General features: G+C 52.6%; 1 protein-coding gene across 2 annotated transcripts in view; it reads left to right on the forward strand.

Moving 5' to 3' along the window:
- LOC311316179 (solute carrier family 22 member 23-like) overlaps positions 1-25,380 on the forward strand; it is a 37,857-nt gene that overhangs the window by 7,204 nt on the left and 5,273 nt on the right. For both annotated transcript variants that reach the window (XM_084446982.1, XM_084446983.1), the window contains exons 2-9: positions 685-788; positions 1,202-1,356; positions 15,334-15,502; positions 16,773-16,900; positions 19,078-19,180; positions 21,623-21,858; positions 22,615-22,647; positions 24,478-24,601. In XM_084446982.1, coding sequence (XP_084303108.1) covers positions 685-788; positions 1,202-1,356; positions 15,334-15,502; positions 16,773-16,900; positions 19,078-19,180; positions 21,623-21,858; positions 22,615-22,647; positions 24,478-24,601 — 1,052 coding nt within the window. The remainder of the gene's footprint in view (positions 1-684; positions 789-1,201; positions 1,357-15,333; positions 15,503-16,772; positions 16,901-19,077; positions 19,181-21,622; positions 21,859-22,614; positions 22,648-24,477; positions 24,602-25,380) is intronic.

Raw genomic sequence — 25,380 nt, forward strand, 5'->3', positions numbered from 1 at the left:
TCTCGCCTGTATAGATACTGTCCATGAAATACGCGCATCATATCGGTGTATGATATGATGCAATTGCGTAATATTATTTGTCTAGTCAATGATGTGAGTCACTCCTTGGTCCCGAATAAGCTACTGAACACAGTGCTGCTCAGTCTTCACCTGGGTCCGACTGCTGACGTGTGGGGAAGTGTGTTAATGCAAATCAGATACGCGCGCGCACACACACACACACACATATCAGGGAATCCCAGTGCTGTTGGGCAGCAGTGGTAGTCAACAGCTGGAGGGAGAGAGAATTGGAGAGAGAGAGGGAGAGAGAGGGAAGAATATATATATATTAGTCACAGCACAGGATGTCCACAGTACAATGGGAAGCCCTACCTGGCCCGCATACATTTTTCTGAATAAATGGTTTTAATGAACGTCTTAAACCATGATTAACATTCTCTCCCCTGAACAATTACGTCTTTTTATTTTTTTTACAGTATTAAAGGAGTGATCTTCTGCATTGTTGTGTGTATTGATATATATTGGGGTTGTTGGTTCAAACCCAAGCGAGGTAGAATAATGTATCATGACACATATCTTGTAACACGACGATACACACCCAGCATCCTTCATACTGACTCTCAGAGACCAGGGGCTCATGTTCTGCTTCTGCGTGTTCTCATACATCTCATTCTCTCTCTACAGTGGAGTCTGGTTTGCGATTCGGCGTGGAAGGTCCACATCGCCAAGTTCTCCCTGTTGGTGGGCTCCATCTTCGGGTACCTGGTGTTCGGCGTGCTGGCCGACTGGTGAGTCGAGTCCTCCTCCCGGCACCGTGAGAAGCTCCTGTGTGTCCTAGACCAGGCGGACCAATGCCATTTTGAGTGACTGCATGTCTGCTGCAACTCTCAGTTCTTTTAAATCAAGACTTTTCTTTTTGCCGCTGCTTTTTATTAAATCAAAAATGATTCATTCATACGCTGCACTGTATCTTTTATTTTTCCTGCATTTTGTTTTAAATGTCCTTATCTTACATTTCGTTTTATATGACCTTTCATGTGTTTCTTGCACTTTGTCTCTGCTGTTAATGTCGCATGTAAAGCACTTTGAATTGCCTTGTTGCTGAAATGTGCTATACAAATAAACTTGCCTTGCCTTACGGTGTGGAAATCAAAAGTGGTTTCTTTAGATCTCTACCCCCCCCCTCCCTCCTCTGCTTCAGGTTCGGGCGTCACCCCGTGCTGATCATCTCGGTGCTCTTCATGCTGGTGTTCGGGCTGACCGTGGCCTTCTCCGTCAACGTGCCCATGTTCAGCACCCTGCGCTTCTTCGAGGGCTTCTGTCTGGCGGGCATCACCTTGTCCCTCTACGTCCTCAGTGAGTCACCCCCTACCCCCCCCCCCCCCCCCCACGAAACATACCAGTCGTCGCCAATGCCGCGTTTGAGGCAAATGCCGCTTTACGGGAATGCCAGGATGTCCAGACGGTGTCCTTAAGTGAACGGCGGCCTGTTCCTTCCAACCTCTTGATTACGGGTCTTTCAGGTGTGGCGACATGATGAGTCACACATTCGTTAGAAATGGAAACCTTATCCTTTGCATACAGCATGACAAATAAGCCAGCTCCAACTGTAGCCTTTGTGATCTGAGTCATGTTTGTGCAGAGGGGTTGAGGAGCGTTCGTACGCGTGGCGAGTTGTGAAAACAGAGACGGCTGTGGAAAGACGAAGGCCCCCAGCAACACGGCTCGTACAGGCAGGTCTGCGACACGGAAGACCGCCTAAGGCAGCCCTCCCCCCTCATGGGCCAGTTCCTCCTGCTTCTCAGTCAGGACCTCCAGACGTCAGAAACTGCCTGAAACTCCCGTCGGCGCTCGACCAGAGTAGGAAGGTTCCGGGAGTGGGGGGGTTTGGTTAGTCCTAATAGCCTCGGTTCGGGCCCTGCGGTAGAGACACTCGATGGGAGGTCTATCCCATCATCTGAGACGCCCCTGCTAGGACGAAGCTTCAAACGGAGAGGGGCTTTGACCTGTAATGGGAAGCTATTGAGCGGCAATGAAGTGCTGACTTAATCGTCCCGCGCCGGTCAATCGCGGGGGCGGACGCCGTCAAACGCAGGCTAGCCACAGCGCACGCGTGTGCCCTTGAAATCAGCCCGGATTTATCGTCAGCCTGTAGTCTTTATAAGACGAGGCCGACGAAACTCCACACCCTGCGTTTTGGCCCTCTCATTAGCCGCCGTCTAAGAGAGAGGTGGGCGGGGGGATGGGGGATGGGGGATTGATAACCTGTCCTCACCACAGCTTTTGTCGTCCACCGCCGCGAAGACAACGGTGACCTTTTCCCTCGGCGCGGCAGAGGTTTCGATGGGCGATAATCCGCGCCCTCGAAATGCCCCCGTTTGCCGAGCAGGAGGAGGGTGGGGAGGAGGAGGAGGAGGGGGGGAGGGGGGGATTTACGATGGCGTCCCGATAATTGGCCATTCGCCGTCTGACTGTGCGGCGCTTAAGGTGGTGGTGGGGGGGGGGGGGTTATTGTCAGCAAGGGGCCCTCTGTGTCCTTGTCAGTCTAATTTACTCCACACTGTCTGGCTTGAAAAGCCTCGCCGCGCTCAACCCCAGAAATAGCAGCGCGGGGGGGCTACAGGGGCCAAGAAGAGGGCTGCTTTCCAGAGGTTGAGGGGAGGAGAGAATATTTGTGTAATTGAGTGGTTTTAAAATCAGTGACACAATGTCCCAGTTTTGATTACTGTCTGTTAGTAAAACTTGTAGGTTCCGTACAGTAGGACAGTATCTGTCAGTCTGTTTGTCATACGGTATGTATGTACTGGATAGAGGAATACTAGGACTGTCTGCCCCAATGTTTACTCAAACGCGGTATCCTGGAACGTTAATCCTGTCTCCCCATGATTGCAGAGCAAATACAGGTCTATAAGCAGTGACGCTCCGAATCACTGAGCTCTGCTCCTCAACAGTCATAAAAGCACTAACGCCATCAGGTGACCTGTCAGGCGTTTAACCGAAAGCCGTTCTCTCCCCCTTTGTTGTCGAGTGGCATCCGCCAGGAAGAGTTATGGTGTTTTTCCACGCCAGGTGATGGACATCTCCCTGGGCGCTGCGTTCGCTGTAGAGCTCAAACGCCGATGATGTCCGTTCACCATTTCTTCAGTTCGGACTCTACATCCTGGCTGTCGTTGAAAATAGGCATTGTTAGCCCCCATTCTAATAATAATGAAAGTGGTAGCGCTGTCCATGAAATATCAAATAACATATTCACTAATCTTCCTATGTTTTGGATGGGGGTGCTTGGATCTACTGTGACTCCTCGTATTGCTGTGGGTATTTTGTAGGAACTGTGTTTGTGTTGTGGTTATCGTCCCATGGCCTGTTCCTGTGTCTCTGTATATTGACTCCACTAGTGATGGTGCTCAAATCCTCTCTCCTATCGCCTCTCAGTCAACCTTTGGCCGGACCACATACACACAGTGGCTTTCTAAGAGTAAACGGGGGGGGTCTATGGCTTGTTGACAGACCATCTCGGTCTGCTGCCACAGAGTTGCGATACCAGTTCTTGTTTTTTTTTTTCCTTCCGTGATATCATGAGACTTTCCAGGTAAGCGAGCGCATGAGTCATAATTCAGATGGAGTCTGTGTGGCTCGCTGTCACGAGTGTGGCAGATCCTCTTGTAAACATTAACCCACATTCTACCCTATGTTCACATCCTGGTTTGGGTTTGTTCGGCAGTACCTACAGTAGAACCACAGAGCCGAATCCCAACGTGATCTACAGTACGAGGCTTATGGTGATTCTCCTCAAACGTCGAACGTTTACCGTCAACACAGGATCGACATGTTCGACAGGGGTTACGGAGAGACATTTATTTTGAATTGTGATGCGTGACGGTCGGTTACGTGGCAGCTGACTGCCGGTACTCCTCAGACAGGTCGGGGCTGGTTACGGTTAACGGGACGCCCCCCTCCCACACGCACACACACACACACACATACAGACAGACAGATACAGATAGACACACAATGCCAGACAGACAGACAGACAGACAGACAGACAGACAGACAGACATTCAGGCAGAGAGACAGAGACAGATAGACAGCCAGACTTTCAGCCGGCAGCCAGACAGACAGACAGGCAGCCAGCCAGCCAGACAGACAGGCCGGCAGCCAGACAGACAGACAGACAGGCAGACAGGCAGACAGGCAGGCAGGCAGGCAGGCAGGCAGGCAGCCAGACAGACAGACAGACAGGCCAACAGACAGGCAGACAGACAGACAGACAGACAGAGACAGATAGACAGACATTCAGACAGAGACAGACAGACAGACAGACAGTGGGTTGTTGGCGGGCCGGCAGGCGCCTGTAGAGGGGAGGGGTTTGTGTCCTGCCTCTGTCCGTTCCGCTAGGCCGGCCTGTCGGGTTCAGGAACACTGCAGCGTCGGACTCGGCTGATCTGAGGCGACACCAAATACTGTTCCTAATGCTAACGCTCATGTGGAGAGAGAGAGAGAGGGAGAGGGGGAAGAATGGGGGGGGGGGGTTGGGCCTACCCCCTACTGGAGGACTAGACAGAGGGAAGGAAAGAAAGGGGGAAGAATGGGGGGGGGGGGGGCCTACTGGAGGACTAGACAGAGGGAAGGAAAGAAAGGGGAAAGAATTAGAGAGAGCAGAAGAGAGACAATGGTTGAGACAGACGGAAGAACAGGCCATTTAATTGCAGTTGTGAGAAAGCCAACAGTTACAGACAGACAGGCAGGCAGGTAGACAGGTCATTAAGTTGTAGTTGTTAGAATACCAAGGGGCGAATTCACTAAAGGATTGCGCAGCTTTTCCTGACGCAAAGCCTGTGCAAAGAAGTCAAAAATTATGTTTGCTATTCACAAAGCCCTCGCAAAGGGTGAAATACGGTGTTAACTGCGTTGCGTTCGTCATTGCGTTGCTCTGCGCCGGTGTTATTAGCTCATATTTAAATTAGGTAATATGGGCGGAGAATGTTCCCCTTTCTATGCAAATGAACATTATTGCAAAACCCGCCCAATTCACAAACATCGGCGCAAATTGCCTCACGCAGTTAAAGTGAATTAATACCGTTTTCAGAAACGTGGTGGTATTTAAGCGCAAGGGGTGTCGCGGCCAGCCTGTCCGCTGATCATGGCAGCAGTGATTGTTGCGAGGCGAAGGCATCGCAATGCCAGGCATGTTGTTCGTGAGAGAATATTTAGAAGAAGGTCACTTTTTGATTTAACACTAGAACCACCGCGGTAACTGTTTGGACACCAGAGCGCGCAGCTCTTCAGCCAACTGGAGGATGAAGTCGCGTCTGGGGAGGCTCAGTTGACTATGCGTCTCTCCACCCGTCCCCAGCGAGTCCAAGCTCCCCCAATGAATATAATAGCCTACATAGCACGAAACTGTGCGTATAATAGTCTATACGCGAAACTGCGCATTCCCTAGCTGTTCATTGAACGGCTGGGGGCCGATATAGGTAGGCCTATAAATAAATAAATAAAAACATAGCCTACACAATATTTGTTTTATTTGAATGGTCTTGAAAATATTTTCCTTTTGTATCATAGGTGACGGCAGGTATCATCTTCAGCCATGGATGATGACTCCCGTGCGTAATCCTTCCAACGTTGGAGAGGCGGCGTACAACTGGGCTCACATCAGGACGCGCGGTGTGATTGAGTGCACATTTGGAATCCTGAAAAGCCGTTTAGATGCCTAGATCGTACCGGTGGGGCAATGTTATACACTCCCCCAAAAGTATGCCAGATCATCGTGCTGCAACTTGCATAACATAAAATTACAATTTTTCCTTTGTTCGTCTTTTTAAATCATTCCACCTCCGTTTGCAGTCTTCCGCGTTTACACACACAAATGGCACTGACTGATTGGGAAATTAAACCCCAAATATGATTTTTTGCTGCAGTCGTGATATTTTTTTGCCGAAAGCTGTGAGACATGTTTTTGAACCTCGTCCGTGAGGCCTTCAAGTTCGCTGTCTGAAAATCGTATCTTTCTTTTTCTGTCTGCCATCGTCCAATGATATGCATACGAGTTGTATGCGCTGTATGCGCTGTATTTATAGTCATTTCCTATATCAGCAGCAAATTGCACTCAGCCGCAAACACCGAATGGGCGTGTTTGCGCTGGGATATTATTAGCGCAATGTCTTTAGTGAATAGGTTTTTAAAACGGAGCACATAGCGGGCGCAACTGACGCGCAATATAATGGGGCAATTAGCGGGCGCAATTTGCTTTAGTGAATTCGCCCCCAAGAGTTGCAGACAGACAGACAGGCAGAGGCCATTAAGTTGTAGATGTGAGAGGAGGCAGAGTTTGGCAAGCAGGCAGACAGACAGACAGACAGACAGAGAGAGACTGACTGACTGAGTAAGAGACAGACTGTTCACCCCTCCTTTGAAGCATCACAACAGGGAGCCTGTCTGTGCACCGTGTGATCCGCGAGTCTGCTACTCACTGCCAGAAGCGCCTGCTGCCAACACGTAGGCTACATGTGCAAAGCGACGCGCCCCACAGCCATTTTGAGATTGGCCTTCCTATCCATCCGGCATATTGATTGGTAAAACATAGAACAGCAGAGCATCCAAACAGATACTGTAGTCGAAGTCATCTGACGTAGCGCTGCTATATTTATACTAAGCTCCATCGGCGTGCGTTAAATTTTTTAACACCGTCGCTAGCAATAGCACAAGGCGAGCTTCAGAGTTTAGCCCAGGTGTCACGCTAGTAGTGCTAGCTTGTTGGAGGCTGTAAGCGTGGAAGGGGCGAGCGAGCTGCTTTTGCTCGTCTTGTTTTCAAGGAGCGTTCCGACGCCCCGCGCAGCTCTGAGTCATGCTAGCTGGCTGTGCCGTCTGTTTGTGTGTGAGCTCATTGTGAGCAGTGTGTGGGAGTCAGGGTTATTGTGCTTCAGGGCACTGAGCTAGGTTTGTTTTTTTCGAGCGCTCGCACCATGTCGCATGCTTCATCTCCTTCAGAGAGGTCTCCTGAACCCCTTCACCCCGCACGTCTCCATTTTCCTACACACCTTTTAATAAATCATTAATGAGTCAATGGTGGTTTGGATTGCCATTTATTACGCGTTTTGGCGATATATTCATATTGGGGAGTAGCCTATGTCTCGCTGTCTCGATCCAGAACCTTTTATTTTTATTTTTTATTGCCACAGCAGGCCAACAGGCCCGCTCCTAGCCTACGAGTGGGCCTACCGTGCGCATAGCTGAGATATTCCTCCTCAGAGCTCACGTGGCCGGATGTAACAGTCAGGAGGAGATAGGGGATGTGCGTCTCACCCTGCGCTGCCGTCTGTTCCTCCAGGCCTGTGGCTGCCTGGCCCGTGAGTGTGCGCGCGCGTCAGTGCCTTTGCATTTCGTTTGCATGCGTGCCATCTACTGTGTGTGTGTGTGTGTGTGTGTGTGTGTGCGTGTGCGTGCGCCTGTGTGTGTACGCTCGTGTGTGTGTGTGTGTGTGTGCCTGTGTATGTCTGTGTGTGTGCGTGCGTGCATGCCTGTGTGTGTGTGTGTGTGCGTGCGTGCGTGTGTGTCTCAGGAGTATTATTATCAACATAACTTCATGTTGATGTCTGTCATATGGTCCCTGGGCGGATTAAACACTTGGGTCACGTTTCAATGAGGACAAACACGTTTGACCTTCAGCACATTATCAACTTGTAAGTATATTTAGAAATAGCCGCGTTTACATGAAGCACTTCCTCCATTTTGAAATCTTTCAAACACACACCGACCATAACTCAGTCTCCATTAGAAAACCCTCTGTTCTTGTTTTTTTTTTCCGTTGCTCAGCATTGCATAATCAAATGCTCAGCTGGACAGCATTACTGCCCCTCTGTAGAATACATTCACAGCCCCTGAGACCGAGCAGACAACAGGATATCCTCCTCCAAACTAGGGAAAGCTCAGAGGTACATTGAACTGTATCGTATCCTCAAGCCTTCGTTATGTACTGTAAGGCTTTGGTATGTGCTCCGCCCACAACGTTTTTATATAGGTCATTCTTTACATGGGCTGTCTCCTCCCTTCTCTTCTGGGTGACTGAGTAGCTGTGTGTGTGTGTGTGTGTGTGTGTGTGCGTGTGTGCGTGTGTGTGTGTGTGTGTGTGTGTGTGTGTGTGCCGTGCGCTGACTGGAATAAAGCTGCTTCATTCAGACAGGATTCGGGCCAGCTGTGCTCACTCCCTGCTGCAGTGCTGGGGCTGGGATGGGCTGTTCTCTGCTTCCCTCTCCCTCTCTTTGCACTCCTTCCTCTTCTCTCCCTCTTCAGCTCTCCCTCCTCTCCTCTGCACTCCTTCCTCTCCTCTCCTCTCCTCTCCTCTCCTCTCCTCTCCTCTCCTCTCCTCTCCTCTCCTCTCCTCTCCTCTCCTCTCCTCTCCTCTCCTCTCCTCTCCCTCTTCTCCTCTTCTCCTCTTCTCACCGATGCATCGGCCAAACATCGGCACGGTCAGAGCTCCCCCCCTGTTGACTGTCCATCGGCCCGTCGGCAAACAAAACGACATTCACCGACGCCAGCGGCCGACGTTCGCGTCGCACAAACTATGCCTGTTTCTTTCACGAATGGTTTCCCTTCCCAGCCGCAGATTCGGAGAAGATCAGCGGCGTAACGACAGCGCAGGCTGCGCGCCGCCCTCACGCTCGCCGTTTGTTATCCCGCCTCGGCCGGCCGTCGAAACGTTTCCTCCCAGCTGCCCCGTGGACATGTCCTTCTGCTCTGCACAGAAACGTTCAGTACAGCCCAATCCCAAAATATGGCGCCAGAAATAGTTCACACCTAGATGAAGTGTGTACCTATCATGCAAATGTGAAAAATGTTCATTCCTTTGTTGCGCCGGGCACAAAAGAGGGAATTAAAAAACAAGCATCATCCATCGGCGTCGACCGCATGGTTATTTTAAACATCGGCATCGGCCAGGAATTTTGCAGTCGGTACATCCCTGTTCTCCTCTTCTCTCTTCCTCTCCATTCTCCTCCTCTCTGTGCCCCTCTCCCTTTCCTCATCTCCTCTCCTCTCTCTTATTTTCCTCTCCTGTCCTCAACAAACAACAACAACAAACATGTTTATTTATCACAAGGTGAGAGGCGGCACATCACACGGTGTAGGTGGCGAAACGCACACACACACACACACACACACACACACACACACACACACACACACACACACACACACACACACACACACATGCGCGAATGGCTTGAGCATCCACCGATGAAATGTCTCTCTGCTCTTAACCCATCCCGACATCCTTCCCCCAAGGGCAGCGGGGAGCAGACAGGAGGCAGCGAGCAGGGGGACGTGCCCGGGGGGCCGGCTAAGTGTTCCTGTCCGTCTTCGCTAGGGACCTTAATGGGGGAAACCCGTGCGAACCCGGGGAGAACATGCAAACTCCGCACAGAAAGGCCCAGAGACCTTCTTGCTGTGCGGTGACAGTATTACTGCGCCTCCATGCTGCACATGAGCAGTTTTGGGGTTCAGGGTCGTGTTCAAGGACACTTCGGAACACTCCGGAAGCTTGCGATCCCCAGCCAGCCACTCTACAGTACCTCCTGAGCCTCCTTCCCTCTCTTCCTTTCCACTCCACTCCTCTCCTCTCTCTTCCTTCTCTCCTGGCCTTTCTTCCTGTGTCTTCCTCTCCTCTTTCCTCCTCTATCTTCCTCTCCTCTCCTCTGCTAGGCAGATTTTCTGGGTAACCAGCTGCCTCCTCTCTCCTCTCCTCTCCTCTCTCCTCTCCTCCCTCCTCTCCTCTCTTTCTCTCCTCTCCTCTGCTAGGCAGGGTTTCTGGGTAACCAGCTGCCTCCTCTCCTCTCCTCTCCTCTCCTCTCCTCTCCTCTCCTCTCCTCTCCTCTCCTCTCCTCTCCTCTGCTAGGCAGGGTTTCTGGGTAACCAGCTGCCTCCTCTCCTCTCTCCTCTCCTCTCTTCCTCTCCTCTGCTAGGCAGGGTTTCTGGGTAACCAGCTGCCTCCTCACAGTAGCTCCCCTCCTTTCTGCAGGCATTCATCTCCCTGAACACAGTCAGGAAGCCAGGGGAGAACACAGAGACAACGTGCTAGAGTGTGTGAAAGTATGTGTGGTGTTATGTTATGTAATGTGCGTGTGTGTGTGTGTGTGTGTGTGTGTGTGTGGGGGACTCATTTATCTGCTCTCTCTCTCTCTCTCTCTCTCTCTCTCTCTCTCGTTATTGTCTCTCTCTCTCTCTCTCTCTGTATTGTCTCTCTCTCTCTCTCTCTCTCTCTCTCTCTCTCTCTCTCTCTCTCTCTCTCTCTCTCTCTCTCTCTGTGTATTGTCTGTCTGGTTGAATGTGTCAGTTCACCTCAGCTCCCCTGGCTGTTCTCTCTCCATCAGGCCTGTTGACACCAGTAGATGGTCTCCATCAGAGAGGAGCTTTTCATTTCTAGATGCCTATAGCTCCCCGAGGACAGCACGCAACCACAGTCAGCCCTCTCCTTCTCTCTCTCTCCTTCTCCCTCTCTCCTTCTCCCTCTCTCTCTCCTTCTCTCTCTCTCCTTCTCCTTCTCTCTCCTTCTCTCTCTCCTTCTCCTTCTCTCTCCTTCTCTCTCTCCTTCTCCTCTCTCCGTCTCCCTCTCTCTCTCCTTCTCTCTCTCCTTCTCCTTCTCTCTCCTTCTCCTCTCTCCGTCTCCCTCTCTCTCTCCTTCTCTCTCTCCTTCTCCCTCTCTCTCTCCTCCCTCTCTCTCCTTCTCCCTATCTCCTCCTCCCTCTCTCTCACCTTCTCCCTCTCTCCTCCTCCCTCAGCATCTCCCTCAGCATCTCCCTCCTCCTCTCTCTCTTTCCCTCTCTCTCCCTCCGCCTCTCCTGCTGCTCCACCGAGGCTGATCTGGGAAGAGGCCGGGTCTCGGTGAGGCTGATCTGGGAAGAGGCCGGGGCTCGGTGAGGCTGATCTGGGAGCAGGCGGTGAACAGCGGCGGTGTGGACGGTGCCTCTACGCACCCCGAGGTCTCCCCCCTGCCCCCCGGGGACGTTAAAGGGGACGCGTGGGCGAGCAGCGGCCGAGGGAAAGACAAGTTCCTTCCTCAACAGCGCACAGGCTGGTCTCCCCCTCCCCCCACTTTCCTGCTCCCTTTCTGTCTCCAGATAAGCGAGTGAAGGTGCCGACGCTGTGTTTCCTCCGGGGCAGGTCAGAGTTCACCGCTGCTGCTGACTGCGCATTCCTGGTAGCTTAGCTAACTTCCTTTCGGCTCGGGCCCATCTGTTCCTCCCTATCTCTCTGTATGCTAACCCAGACCCCCCCCTCTCCCGGACCCCATACACACCCCCCTGTCTCACTACCCCGTATCTAACCTAGCTCCTTATCAGACCACCCTCCCATAGCCTCTCCTATCTCCACCCCATACTAACCTATAGCCCCAACAGCCCCCCAACCCACAGTATCTCCGTCCATACCGACCCATACCACACCCCAGATTGCGAACAGACAGGCAGGCTGGACTTCTGTGACCCAGCCTTGACTATCCGCTGGTGTTTACCACTAACATTAAATAATTCAACGTGATATGTTTTTAAATGGATTTATCTTGGATTTATTGTTTATTGTTTGTCTGCGTTTGCTGCTGGCTGGGCTACAATTCGCTCCTACGGGATAATACAGTTTTCTTGACTTGACTTGATTCAGCACAATGACAGCTCAACTCTTGCACAGTTACAATAGAATAGAAATCGAATAAAATAGAAAGTTTATTTCGACATATGTAAGTACAGGCACATTGGAAATCTTGTCTCTTGTCTTCAAGTCTCTTGTCTTTACAATATCTCATCAGCACTAATCAATTCCTCATTCCAGCCATTCCGGGTGCACAGCTAGACATTATAAGGTTCCCGATCTGCATCAATTCAATCAACTTGATCTGGTTTGATAGGGATCCAGCCAATCAGCAGTGAAAGGCTACAGAATGCCTGTCTAGCGTCTCTGTGGTATCGCAGCAGTCGGGGGAGGGGGGGGTGGGGGTGGGGCTTTCTGGGTCGGTTCTTATTTTCTGGGTCGGTTCTGCTGACCGGGCCATTTTTGTTGGCTGAACGCGAGCATTGTCTGTGTTGATGTTTTCCAGCGTTCTGGGACTGGAGATGATGTTCTGGTGTTGGCGTTAGCGTCTGTTTTTGTTCCACGGACGCACGTGCGCGAGCAGACACACACACACACACATTCATGCACTTCAGGAAAAGAGAACATCGTCAAGGCATAGCCTTTACACTCACAAGTGCTTAGAGTCGAAAGGGGACTTTTTCCTCACACTTTGATCCCACCACAGTGCAAGATAAGGGACTGATCAATGAGTTTGACCTAGATTTCCATGGAGAACACACACACACACACACACACACACACACACACACCATTAGGGTATATTCTGTATATTAGCCAGTGTGTGTACTGTTTTTAGATTAGTGAGCCTGGGGGCCCATGTGTGTCGGTGGGGAGGGGTTGGGGGGGGGGGGGGGTGACACACAAACCCACTGGCCCCGGTCAGGGGTGACATCTTGACGAGGGGGTCACGAGGGGCTCATGTGACTCAGAAAGGTCACCCACCTTGAAGTGCCCCGCTGAGGACCCCTGCAGACCAGAGGAGGTAGTGATGGGGGTGGAGGGGGGGGGGGGTACAATTAGATCTCCTCGCTGAGTCTGGCCGAACGTTCTGTCCTTGGCTTGGCCAGGATTCCTTTTCAACGTGTCCTGACCAGATTGTGAGTGTCTCAACGTGTCCTGAGTGTCGCATAGCTGAGATTCTGGATCCTGGAGTCAATATTCCTTGGAGACGACGGCTTCTAATAACCAGCGTTATTCAACCTTCCAGAATGTCACCTTGCCATTGGGTGTGAGGGCATTGTTATAGTGTGTCACGAGGTCACCCTCTTTTAGGCTAGCCCCCCCCCCCCGTGTCATTCAGGGCTTTTCGGCGAGCGCCTTGTGTGTGACATCAGCTGAGCGGCTGGGATTTGTGTCAGCAGGGCCCAGGATAGAGCAAGGCATTGTGGGGGCGCGGATCTAGAGCGACGTGGGGGGATTAGGGTCAGTAGGACCAAGAGGCTCGGGTCCTCCAGTCCTCCCGTTCTGACGCCTTCACCTGAGTTCGCGCGCGCGCGCGTGTGTGTGTGTGTGAGAGTGTGTGTGTGCTGTGCGCGTGTGTGTTGTGTGTCTGCTTTGGCACGGACAGGATGCGCCGCGAGAGCGCAGGGCGTCCGAGTGCACTCTCCCAAAGAACCACAAACACCGAGCGAAGAATTCCGACTCCTGCTGCTCGCTAATCAGCCGTCTGCGCTGCGTGCGCTGGGACTCCTGCCGGGGAACCGGGCCGAGGTTACTCCAGGTCCGGAGCCCCCCCCCTCGTGTTTTTTGTCAGTCCAGCTGCGTTACTGTCTCTGAACAGAGAGCGTTATTCATGTCCCCGGGGAGGGGAGGAGAAGGAGAAGGCGGCTCCTCATTGACATTCCGGGCCCTTCTCTCGGGAGCGGAGCAGAGCCGGCGTGGGCCTCTGCATTGTCCTCCCCCCCCCCCCTCCCCGGGCTCCGTCACCTTGAAAGCCCCCCCCCTCCTATCCGGAGCACCTCAGCTGTGCGAAAAACAGACCGGAGAACATGATTAAACAAAAATGACAACACCTAAAAAGAACGAAACAGGCAAGATGAATGGAAGGAGAGAGAAAGAGGGGGAGAGGGAAAGAGACAGAGAGGGAGAGCGAGAGAGAGTGGGAGAGAGTGAGAGAGAGGGAGACAGAGAGATAGAGAGAGAGGGGTGTGGGAGAGAGATAGAGAGACAGAGAAACAGAGAGAGAGAGGGGTGTGGGAGAGAGAGATAGAGGGAGATAGAGAGATAGAGAGAGGGGTGTGGGAGAGAGAGATGGAGGGAGAGGGAGACAGAGAGAGAGAGAGGGGTGTGGGAGATGGAGAGAGAGGGGTGTGGGAGCGGGAGAGAGAGGGAGATAGAGAGAGGGGTGTGGGAGAGAGATAGAGGGAGAGAGAGATAGATAGAGATAGAGAGAGGGGTGTGGGAGAGAGAGATAGAGGGAGAGAGATGGAGAGAGGGGTGAGTGGACTGTGGCAGTGTCCACCTCTCTCCCGGTGATGCAGTGTGAGGAGCTGAACTCTCTGGTCTCTGCGGCCGGCGTGGGGCGCATGCTAATGAGCGTCTGGATGAATCAGGTTGTTTCCGGCGGGCGGAGGAGCGGGCGCAGGGAGGCGCTCCGGGGTTCTGGTTCTGCTCGGCTGGCCTTGCTGAACCAGGACACAGGAAGGGCTGAGTCGGCGGTCCCGTTCAGCGGCTGAGTAATCAGGGCTCATTAGACGGGGTATTTTGGATGTGTGTGTGCGCGCGTGAGCCAGTGTGTTTTTGTGCATGTGTGTGTGTGTGTGTGTACTGTATGTGTGTGTGTGCGAGTGATTCTGTGTGTGTGTGCGTGCGTGCGTGTTTCCCTTGAGGTTATAACCCCAGGTTAACACCAGCATATCCGTCAAATCGAATTCCCATCAGGCATTGCTGGTCTTACCTCATGGTTGCATCAGTGTCTCACGACGCAAAGCTCCCAACTCTGTCAGACCGCCTTGCGGGTGGCGTGGTCATCACCCACGCTATGTCCACTGACTCCTCTGACCCCTCGACAGGTGCGTGATGATGACCTCGTGTCATGTGGACAGTAAAGTTTGTTTCCCTGACAGCTCGAGATTCATCTGCCACACATGTCAACAAGAGTGTTTTTGAGGCGTACTCTACTGTACTCTACTGTACTCTACTGTACTGTCACTAGGAACGTTCTGTCCCCTGTCTTCGCAGTGAATGGACGTTTCTGTGTGGCGGCACTGGTGACTCATGTACCCTCTCTGCCCCCCCCCCCCCTCCTCTCTCTCTCTCTCTCTCTGGCTTTCTGCCCTCTCTCTCCCTTTCTCTGCCCCCCTTTCTCCTGCTTTCCCCCTCTCTCTCTCTCTCTCTCTCTCTCTGTCGCTCTCCCTCTGTCTCTCTCTCTCTCTCTCTCTCTCTGTCTCTCTCTCTCTCTCTCTCTCCCTCTCTCTCTCTTTCTCTCTCTCTCTGTCTCTCTCTCTCTCGCCCTCTCTTTCTCTATCTCTCTCTGTCTCTCTCTCTCTCTCCCTCTCTCTCTCCCTCCCTCTCTCTCTGTCTCTCTATCTCTGTCTCTCTCTGTCTCTCTCTCCCTCTCTCTCTCTCTCTTTCTCTGTCTCTCTCTGTCTCTCCCTCTCTCTCTCTCTGTCTCTCTCTGTCTCTCCCTGTCTCCCTCTCTCTCTCTCTCTCTCTCTGTCTCTCTCTCTCTCTCTCTCTCTCTCTCTCTCTCTCTCTCTTGCTGTGTACCAGGGATTGAGCTGTGCTTGCCGGGCTGGCGGTTCTCCATGACCATGGTGTCCAGCTTCGTGGTGCTCGGGGGTCAGCTGCTGATGCCCGGGGTGGCGTACCTGTGCCGGGACTGGCAGGTGCTACAGGCCATCATCATCTGCCCACTGTTCCTCATGCTGTCCTACATCTGGTGAGACACACACACACAGACACCCCGGCACCCTGCACACCGGGAGTAGTATATATATCCGTGCGTTCGACGCCGCCCTCTTTGGCGTTTTTTTTTTCCAGGCTAGAGCGGGCGGAGCCAGAGCGCGTGGCGGCGGCTTCTTTCGTTCGACGTTGCGATTGGCCGGCCGCCGCCTCGCCAGTACTGCCCGCATGCGGTTCCTTTGTTTTTACACGGGAATGACGGACCAGCTTACAGGACAGCCACCCACATTTTAGTCCAGGCCACCCACACACACACACACACACACACACACACACACACACACACACACACAACAAAAAACCTGTGGCCTGTGTTCCCCTTTTTGCAGTGTGAACCGTTATCTGGAGAAATGTGAGTGGCCTATTGTCCGTCACATTAACAACATCAGGCGATTACATCTCTGAATACTTGTACTTGTCCTGAGCACGCAAGTGGGCGTTTAAGTGTTTAAGTTTTATTCTGTGGCGACGGCACACGTTGCCTGACATTACAATGTACGTGTTTACGTTTTACATAACCCCACGTTCGCCAGGGCAATTGAGCTTTATCAGTCGTGTGAAACCTGTTATGTCATCAAAGGGAGACGTTTGGTCTCAAGGGCGTTTACTTCCATACTGTACTATAATGGGCCTAATATCTTATCGTTAACCTGCCTTCAACTGACCTCTGCTGCCCCTCCACCGTAGCCTGGGTCATAAACGCTCCTCCATTAAACTCTGTTTACTCCGCTGCGTCGTCCGTTGTAGCGCCGCGGCACGGAGACGGGTAGGGAGTGCGGTAAGCCCGGGGATTTAGGCCCGTCGCAGCCAATCACAGGGCCCGTCATCATTCCCCTCGCGGCTAACAAAGAGCGCTTCATCCGCTGGTTATCAAATGACTTCAAAGCCTCGGTTGCAGATTAAACTCCGTACCACTTGGCTCAGGGAGCTTTGAATCGGCGGGAGAGAGAGAGAGAGGGAGGGGAGGGAGAGAGAGGAGGGGGGGGGGGGTGCGGGGTGAGGGAGGGAGAAGGAGGGAGAGAGGGAGGGAGAGAGGGAGGGGAGGGGAGGGAGAGAGAGGAGGGGGGGGGTGAGGGGGGAGAAGGAGGGAGAGGGAGGGAGAGGGGGATTACCAGGTTGATATACTGAGATACGTAGTAGTCGGCGCCCCAATTAAAGTCCGAATAAAAACTCCTGGGCGCTCGTTATTGCCGTGCGGTGGTCCCGTACTGACGAGGGGGGCCTTCCCGCTCTGTGTCGTCCGTCAGGATCTTCCCGGAGTCGCTGCGCTGGCTGCTGGCCACCCAGCAGTACTGCCGCTCCAAGTGGATCATGGCCCACATCGTCAGGAAGAACCAGGTCAACGAGGAGCTGGACCGCGACCACGTCCTCACAGGTGAGGCCCGCCGCCGCGACGCACACTCCACGACGAGCGATTGGCATCCGCGCCGTTTCCTCTCCGTCTTGCGCACGGGCTGGTCTGTATCGGCCGTGAAAGCTTGCCTCCTCCCCCATGCGGGATTGTTTAGGCTGTGTTCCAAACCGTAGGGCTCTCGTCCCCTACACCCTAGGAAGTCACTTCCCTCGGTAGTGAGCGCTGTGAAGGGCATAGGGACTAGGGTGTCAAAATAACGCCCGTTCGGGATGCCCTTCAGCGTCACTTTTCCGGGGCTGTCACGTGCATCACCATAGCCACCGTTAATGAACCAGTCCTCTCCGAGCCGAAGCAGAGATTTCCGAGGTCCCGGAAACGGCGCCGTCATCGGCGGGGTTGGCGTGCGTCGGCCGCTCAAGCAGCCGAGCTTGACGCGGCTGCGGTCTCAAGATCCCACTCATCCTGCTTGTCGCTCTGCAATCATCCACGCGTTTCCGTTCCCTGCCCCGGCGCCTCTCCACTTCCTGACACTCCAATTATACCCGAGTGTGCTAATTATACCAGAGTGTGGTCCTGCCTACACTATGCACGGTATTTTCAGTGACATAACTGAAACCGATTGGCTAGGACCGGTGGATAGTCCTGTCCCCCCCCCCCCCCCCCGGCCCTGTCTCAACGGGACAGATTATCGAGATAGAGACCCCCCCCCCCCCCCTTCCCCCATATCCCACCACCCCCGCATCCCCTGGAGACTTCCTGTTACCATGGCTACCGTAGAGGAGGAAGGGGGGGGGGGGGTTGGTAAACCTACACCCAGCTAACCCCACCCCCCTTCTGGAACTTTACCTCTACTAGGACTGGAGAGTAGGGGGGAGGAGAGAGGGAGAGAGGAGAGGAAGGGAGGGGAAGAGAAGAGAGAAGGGGAGAGGAGGAGAGGACAGAGGAGGAGGGAGGGGAAGAGAGGAGGGGGAGCGGAGAAAGGAGAGGAGGAGAGAGGAGAAGGGAGGGGAGGAGAGAGGTGAGAGGAGGGGAGAGGGAGAGAAGAGAGAGCAGGGGAGGAGAGAGAGGAAGAGAAGAGAGAGCAGGGGAGGAGAGAGAGGAGAGTTGAAGAGAGAGCAGGGGAGGAGAGAGAGAAGAGTTGAAGAGACCGGAAGGTAACACACCGGGGGGAGGAGAGCAGGAGAGGGGTGAGGCGAGGCCGCAGACTCCTAGTTACCCTTTGACCCCCCCTGCTCCCGCAGATGCGCCCCGAGGCCAGGGGCACGTTACACAACCCCGGCACCTAACCCTACAGGTTCCGCCACCAAGAACCGCCTTCTGCAGGAGAGCTTTCCCCTTTGAATAGCTCAGAGAGACAGGGTGGCTTCAGCTGGAATCGGCTGGTCTTTTTTTTCGTGTAAGCATCTGGTGGTTGTGGGCGCGTGACGGTAGATGGCGGAGGGTTGACACGGCGCTCGCCGGCACGGAACATCGTCTTCCTCTGCAGAGAGGAGCTTCTGCGTATGGCGGCTGCAGCTGCGTAGAACTCGCTTTATGATGGCGACTTTTCTGACAGGCAGAGGTTGCAAGCCGGGGGAACCCAGGTGCTCACGTATTATGTATATTACGGTACCTCCTGAAAATGTCACCTTAAAGTGTGTGGGGGGGAGAGGTATGCTGGCTGTGGCACACACACACTCATACTCAAACACATACACACTCAAGTACACCTACATACACACACACAGAAACTCTGAGCAACAAAATGGAATGCAGTGACGTGCCCGCGCAGTATGTAGAGATTTGTTTCCATGGCAACCCGCCCGCTTCCTCAAAATCCACTGGATCAACACCGGGGCGTTGTCCTACTCAGTGCATTTCCACATCTACCCCCCCCCCCCGGTCATACCTGTCACATAACAGGAAGAGATAAGGGTGGATTGATACTCTACACACTAGCTATGCCTTCGCCAGCTACGCAAAGCTGCATAAGTCTACGCAAGGTGCGTCTGACGCGTCCTCGCGTAGCAAAAAAACCTGCGTTCACGGCGGCGTCAACGTAGCTGGCGTAGAGCGCGGCGGAGACCGGGGCCCTGGCGGTAGGTACGGCGTGACGCACCGCGCCGACCGTCGTCGCTTCCGGGTCGGCCGCGTCGGCCCCGCTGCCCTCAAACCCCTAGAACCTGATCCTGACGTCGCTCTTCTGCCTGTGTTCTCAGAGCTCCACAGGGCTCTGCAGGTGAAACCCAAGAGGACGTGCATCGTCAAGATGGTGGGAACCAGGAACCTGTGGAAGAACATCGTGGTGCTCTGTGTCAACTCGTAAGTACTGTCTGTCGGGGGGGGGGTGGGGGGGTCTGTCCTGACTTCATGTGCCTCTCTGTTTTTATCTGTTAGTAAAAAATGTGTGTGTATTTGTGTGAGAGAGTTTCTAAACATAGGTTTAGGCCTATGTGTGTGTTAGTGTGTAAATAATGTGTCTATGTGTGAGAGAGAGACAAAGAGAGGAGATTAGTTGTGTTTCGCTGAATGGCCTATAGTCCTGGTGTACAGTACGGTATGTGTGAGTTCGCTGCCAGTTAGTGGCTCCTTGTGCGCAGAGTGCAATGGTACGGTCCTGTTGACCCGTCAGCTCGATGCTGCATCGATCAGTCACTCTCTGGGCCTTTTCCAGCCGGCTGGATCTCCGCTCGTCTGTCCTCTCCCTATAAATCCTAACCCTCTTTGTCAGACACAGGGCCTGGCTATTTCAGCACTCGCCGTCCCTGGCTCTGAACTCGCCATGAATTTTACATGAGCCGTGTTCTTATGAAACTCTAGGCGGCTAGGAGAGTCTGTGCATGTACGTGTGTGTGTGTGTGTGTTTGTGCTTGTGCGTGTACCGTGACAGCTTGAGAGGAGAGAGAGAGTTGACCCCGTTTGACCTCGCTCGTCTTCCCTGGCCCTCATCACTCTTTCCTTTCAATACCATGGCCTTCTTTTCTCGTTCACTCCAATCCGAATTTTCTACCCTAACCACACACCTGTGACCGCATGACAAATATTTGTAGTATGAATGCGCCGCCAATCCTGTTAACATTTCAAAACATTTGAACGTTCAATCCAATGCATTAATGGTAAAATGGACTGCACTTATATAGCGCTTTTCCACCTTAGCGGCACTCAAAGCGCCTTACAATGGCATCTCTTTCACCCATTCACACACAATGGCGGTAGCTGCCATGCAAGGCGCTAACCTGCTCATTGGGAGCAATTTGGGGTTAGGTGTCTTGCTCAAGGACACTTCGACATGTGGACAGTCGGAGCTGGGATTCGAACCACTGACCCTTCGATCATTGAACGACCCGCTCTACCAACTGAGCTACAGCGGCCCCATTACTATTACCAAGATTTCCATTCTTGTGTAACTAATGTGGCAGCATTATTTGAATCTAGAGAGCAGCAGCAGACCAAGAAATTCATCTGATAGTGCTACTTTGCAAACGTTTTGTGTTGGCATTCTAGGATGCCTCTTACTAGTGTTTCAACACTTTCTGAACATGGCACGGAATGCACTGGAGCTGCTCTTGGTGGCTCTGTCTGAATTGATTTGGGGGGCATATCTCTAGCTAGCTGCATGAAGCAATTAGCGTATATTGTTGTGTTAATAGTTGGTGAAAAGAACAACTAATTTCTAGCACTAGCTACCGTCATTCGAATTTGTGACTGGATGGCCATAGCCCTATATTGCGACAGGCAGTCAAAATAACGTAGTGTGTAGTGCTATCAAATAAGCTTACACTAGAATAAGGTTAGTTGGTATTTCGTTGACAACTGCTCCGTTTATATGTTGCACAGAAACAAGCAGACCATCGTTCATGGCTGGTTAGCTAGCTGCTATCAACGTCAGTCTGGCAGGTTTTGGTTGTAGCTGATTAGCTTGTATTCCTGCCAGTGTTGCATGGCAACCATATGCAGCTTGAGGGGACCTATGTTGTTTGGCGGAAGAATTATGTTGCTGTCCGTTTATTTTGTGAATAAACTACCGCTACCCGTCGTGCCTAACAACGTTCCCTAGCTGTTCTAAAATCTCTGTAACCCACGGACTCTCTGGGTTTATTGCTTATAACACACCCATGCCCACCCCCCCCGGGTTATTTATTAATATCCATACTTATAGCATGTACATAATTCATCCATACCGGTACCATACCATTTATCTTATATTGTATAGATGTGTAATTTGATTGTGTATTTTGTAATTTGTAAATTGAATAGTTGAGCACATCACAGAGCCGGAAGCAACATTTCACCGTGACTGTACACTGTACTTTTACATGTGACAAATAAAGATCTGAATCTGAATCCTCCTTTATATTCTGATGTCCTCTCTGCACCTCATTCTCTCTCTCTCTCCTCCTTCCTCTCTCCCTAACATTATCTCTCTCTCTCTCTATCTCCTTTTCTCTCTCTCCCATTTCCTCATCCTCATTCCTCTCTCCCTCCCCTTCCCTCTCTCTCTCTCTCTCTCTCTCCTTTTCTCACTCTCCCACTTCTTCATCCTCATTCCTCTCTCTCTCCCCTTCCCTCTCTCTCTCTCTCTCTCCTTTTCTCACTCTCCCACTTCCTCATCCTCATTCCTCTCTCTCCCCTTCTCTCTCTCTCTCCCACTCATTCATCCTCCCTCCCTCCTCTCTCTCTCCCGCTCCCTCATCCTCCCTCCTCTCTCTCCCTCCCTCCTCTCCCTCTCTCCCTCCCTCCTCTCTCTCTCTTCCTCCTCCCCAGGCTGACTGGTTACGGGATCCACCACTGCTTTGCCCGCAGCATGATGGACCCGGAGGCCCAGGGCACCACCATGTTCCACAACTTCTACGCCGACTACTACACCATGGCGGGCATCGCCGTGGCGTCCTGCCTGGCGCTGTGCCCCGCCGTGGGCCTGATGGGCAGACGCGGCGGCCTCCTCATGTTCATGATCATCACTGCCCTGGCGTCGCTGCTGCAGCTGGGCCTGCTCAACTGTGAGTACGCGCACACACACACATGCATGCACACGCACATGCACACGCACACACACACACAGGTGCGCAATATCCATTTCTCCGCTTAACAATATATGGAAGCTGACCTCAGAGAGCCTTTTCGATAGCAGTCCCCGTCGTAAGAGTTCCACAAGCTGTCAGACCTCAGCACTTCTAGAGGGTTCTCGCCCTTTGTGGTAGACCACAAGTCCAGCATCCCTCCTTGCTGAATGCATAGATAGATAGATAGATAGATAGATAGATAGATAGATAGATGGATAGATAGATTTGGCCACTTGCTTTAATGCCAGGAAAATGTCAAGAGAAGGCAGAAGGGAATCTTGTTTATCGAGGGTTTAGTTAGAACCGGGGTACTAGATGATCCATTTTCATGTTTCCATGCCTAAGTGCGCAATCAGAGAGCTGTAATGCGTGTCGGTCACTGTGTAACAGGGGGAGACGCTCCCTGTTTGATAGAGTCACTCAGACGCGCGGCGACAAATGTTTAACCGCAGTCAGCGCGCCCCGAGGTCACAGCCCCACTCCCGCGCCGGCAATCCATCTCCATATTCCATGCCGCGAACGAGCAAACAGGATGTCGTTTGCGTGAGAGCCTTTGTGTACTTTGTGTGCGTGTTTGTTCTGTCGCGGCCTTTGACCGTGTTGTCCGCGGGGCACAGTTTCAGCGGCATTGTGAACAACGTGTATGTCTCTCTCTCTCTCTCTCTCTCTCTCTCTCTCTCGTTTCTCTTCCAGTGGTGGGGAAGTACAGTGTTCAGCTAAATATAGGTACAGTATGACCATCTGTTTCTCTCCTAATGCGCCCACGCATCCCCCCCACCCCCCCCCCCCCACCCCCCCCCCAGGGCTGGCTTTGTCCTCGTCTATAATCACAACGGAATCAATTGTCCGCTACACACAATCATAACTGTTCACACACATTTTGGAGAATCGGCTCGGTAGAGCTCACTTGGCGCGCGCCATTGAAAGAGTCAATTCTCCCAGGCTTGTTTTTCAACCCTCGGATCGACTTTCAATTGTTCAAAAACGCTCCCCTCGACACGGGGAGTTGTGAATTTGCTGTTATTTTTTAGGACGAGGAGGAATTCTGACAGCCTGGCCCACATTGCTTTGGCGCCGTGTCAGCGTTTCTCAGTATTCCCAGAGGTCAGGTGTTGCGTAATAAAAATGTCGCCGGTTCAAAACCAAAGGTTCATTCTTCCATTATCCTACTGAACACCACCCCCTCCCTCCCTGAACACAGAGACCTAACCTGGCCTCTATCTCCCACTCCACGTCCCTGTTATTCTGTGGACACGCACGCACACACACACACACACACACACACACACACACACACACACACACACACACCTATACATACAAGTGTCTGTAGAGGTTCAGACAGAGAGGCATACCTGCCCTGTGATAGGCTACTAGACTACAGATAGTAAATTGACATATTGGGAGCCTTATAATGTCTAGTTGGGTGCCTAGAAAGTGGAATGAGGACTTGATTAGTGCTGATAATATATTGTAAGGACAAGCGACAACTCTATTCTGAATGAGTCTTGTGGAACCAGACTACAGATTAGCGAAAGCTGTGTCTGACAGGCTTTGTAACGCACAGCCTAGCTGTGGAGTATGACATGATTCAGCATCATGGCCGAATAATCCTCATTCACATGACCGTCCTCTAAGAATCACCTCCAGAAAATATTTGCGCATTAAAACGTGGACGCTCACACGCACACACACACACACACACACACACACACACACACACACACACACACACACACCCATACCCACACACACACACACACACACACATACACACACACACACACACACACACACACACACACGCACACACACGGGGGGGTGTAATTCAAGCTAACCCTAACCCAGACTCCCCAGTCCTTCGTGGCGTAGAGAGTAGAGAATGATCCTCTGTGTTTGGCTCCGTCTCATGGACTCCGTAGCCCTCCTCCTCCTCCTCCTCTCCTCCTCTCCTCCGCGCTTATCAATCTCTCTATTCTTCCTCCTAATCCTCCCCTGGGTGTGCTGGGCAGCCAAATGAGCCTGGCCTGTTGTCAGACAGACCGGGGATTAGAGATTAGAGAGTTGCTCCCAGCTGATCACACACACCGGACTCCTATTATCCTCTTTGGGCCAACTTAAACAATCCCTTAAACATGTCCCTAACGCTGTGTTTGTGTGTGTGCATGCGTGTGTTTGTGTATGTGTGTGTGTGTGTGTGTGTGTGTTTGCGTGTCCAGACTGTTCTGTGTTCTAATCCCGGGGAACCGATGAAGTTAAATGTACACGTAAACGTACAGCGGCACGATCAGGGTGGTGGACCGCTTCATACAGACCCCGTGTTCCATCTACACACACACACACACACACACGCACGCACAACTCTGTTTAAGCCGGAGGAACGACACATGCGCCCCCCTCAACGTAGCGCAGCCTTTATCGCATGTGCCCCCATGAATGTGCGCGCGTGTGTGAGCGATATACAAACCGCCGTCGGATACACACACACACAGCCGCCGCCGCTGTCCGCCGCCGCGCGGAGGAAATGGCTGACGCGTGTTCGCTCTCCCCCCGTAGAACGCTCCGACACGCTGAATCGGAACTTCTCCATCGCCTTCTCCATCATCGGCATGTTCTCCTCCCACGCCGTCAGCAACCTGAGCATCTTCTTCTGCGCCGAGATCACCCCCACCGTCATCAGGTGAGCGCGCCCGCATGCTGGGACCGGTCCACCGGGCTGCTTCGGGGGGGGGGGGGTTTCAGAAAGGATGAATGAACGATGATGAATGATTTTTTTTTTTTTGCAAGACCTCACAAAAAAATAGAAATCATTTCAGCCAGGGCCAGGGGTAGAAACTGTTGGGTTCCACTTAGTATCTTAACACCCATTGAGAACAGGCCTGGGGTGCTCTTACTTGTCAGACAAACATTATTTTAGGTAAGTTAATATAATGTGGTTGTATTGGAGATATTAGACCTACGGAGAGCAGGACAGTGGTGTGAGTGATCTTGCCGGAGAGTCTGAAGGTTGCTGTTGTCACCTGGGGTGCAAGGTGTACAGTTTTATAACCGTCGTTAGCTAATAGCGGCTCTGCTGGCTTTGATCCCGGCGGAGGGTCCATGTCTCAAGGTTGCTCTGACCTGGAGTAATATTAGCAGAGTATCGCCATCTGGCCATGAAAGCAGCACACACACACACACACACCCCCATGGGCGTGTGAGATGGGGGAACTCGACGCACGGACATAACAATGTGATAACGTAGCCGTATATCCGCACGCCATTCGAGTTATCCCTCTCTTCTGAGGAGATTCGGTCGACACAGCATTAGGTTTCCATTAGCTCGCTGGATTATGTAAGGCAGTGTGTGGGTGTGTATGTGTGTGTGTGGTGCACTGCCCGAAGAGTGGTGGCGGGGCGCCACCTGGTGGCCGAGTAGAGTCTCGCACCCGGAGTGGACCGGCAGAGTAATGACACCGC

Source organism: Borostomias antarcticus (assembly GCF_949987555.1).
Source record: "Borostomias antarcticus genome assembly, chromosome: 12".
NCBI classification, from domain to species: Eukaryota; Metazoa; Chordata; class Actinopteri; order Stomiiformes; family Stomiidae; genus Borostomias; species Borostomias antarcticus.